Raw genomic sequence first — 359 nt, 5'->3', positions numbered from 1 at the left:
ATGCGAGATAGGAACAGATACTCTGTTCCTCCACCACCGGTAGTAACATTAAGGGCCTTAAGTGAAGCTGCAAGAAGGCGAAGGTGAGTATTGTGATGGAGGCCTCGAAGTGCGAGGGAACCTTTCCCGTCTAACCCTCTCGGCTTGGCTGTCGGCAATCTGGCTTTGTGGTTTTCACTTTGAGAGCAGCAGTAACAGGTGTCTGGGTGGGGGGAAAAGAGGGGACCCACGACCACCTCCTGCCACCGTGCCCGAACACATCCCCGCCCGCCAGCCCGGAGTGCGATCGGCAACGTGCTTCTGCTGAGCCCCGGGTAACCCCCACGTTCCCTCAGCCTTGGCACGGGAGAACGCACACC

The 359-nt window shown here is 58.8% G+C and overlaps 1 protein-coding gene across 1 annotated transcript in view; it reads left to right on the top strand.

Moving 5' to 3' along the window:
* RBKS (ribokinase) overlaps positions 1–359 on the top strand; it is a 71922-nt gene continuing 71563 nt past the window's right edge. The window contains exons 1-2 of the mRNA XM_009320922.1: positions 1–83; positions 185–314. Coding sequence (XP_009319197.1) covers positions 1–83; positions 185–314 — 213 coding nt within the window. The remainder of the gene's footprint in view (positions 84–184; positions 315–359) is intronic.

This window comes from Pygoscelis adeliae, unplaced genomic scaffold (genome assembly GCF_000699105.1).
Source record: "Pygoscelis adeliae isolate BGI_AS28 unplaced genomic scaffold, ASM69910v1 Scaffold233, whole genome shotgun sequence".
Taxonomy (NCBI): Eukaryota; Metazoa; Chordata; class Aves; order Sphenisciformes; family Spheniscidae; genus Pygoscelis; species Pygoscelis adeliae.
Note: the sequence above shows the minus strand (reverse complement) of the source record. Positions and strands in the feature narration are given on the sequence as shown.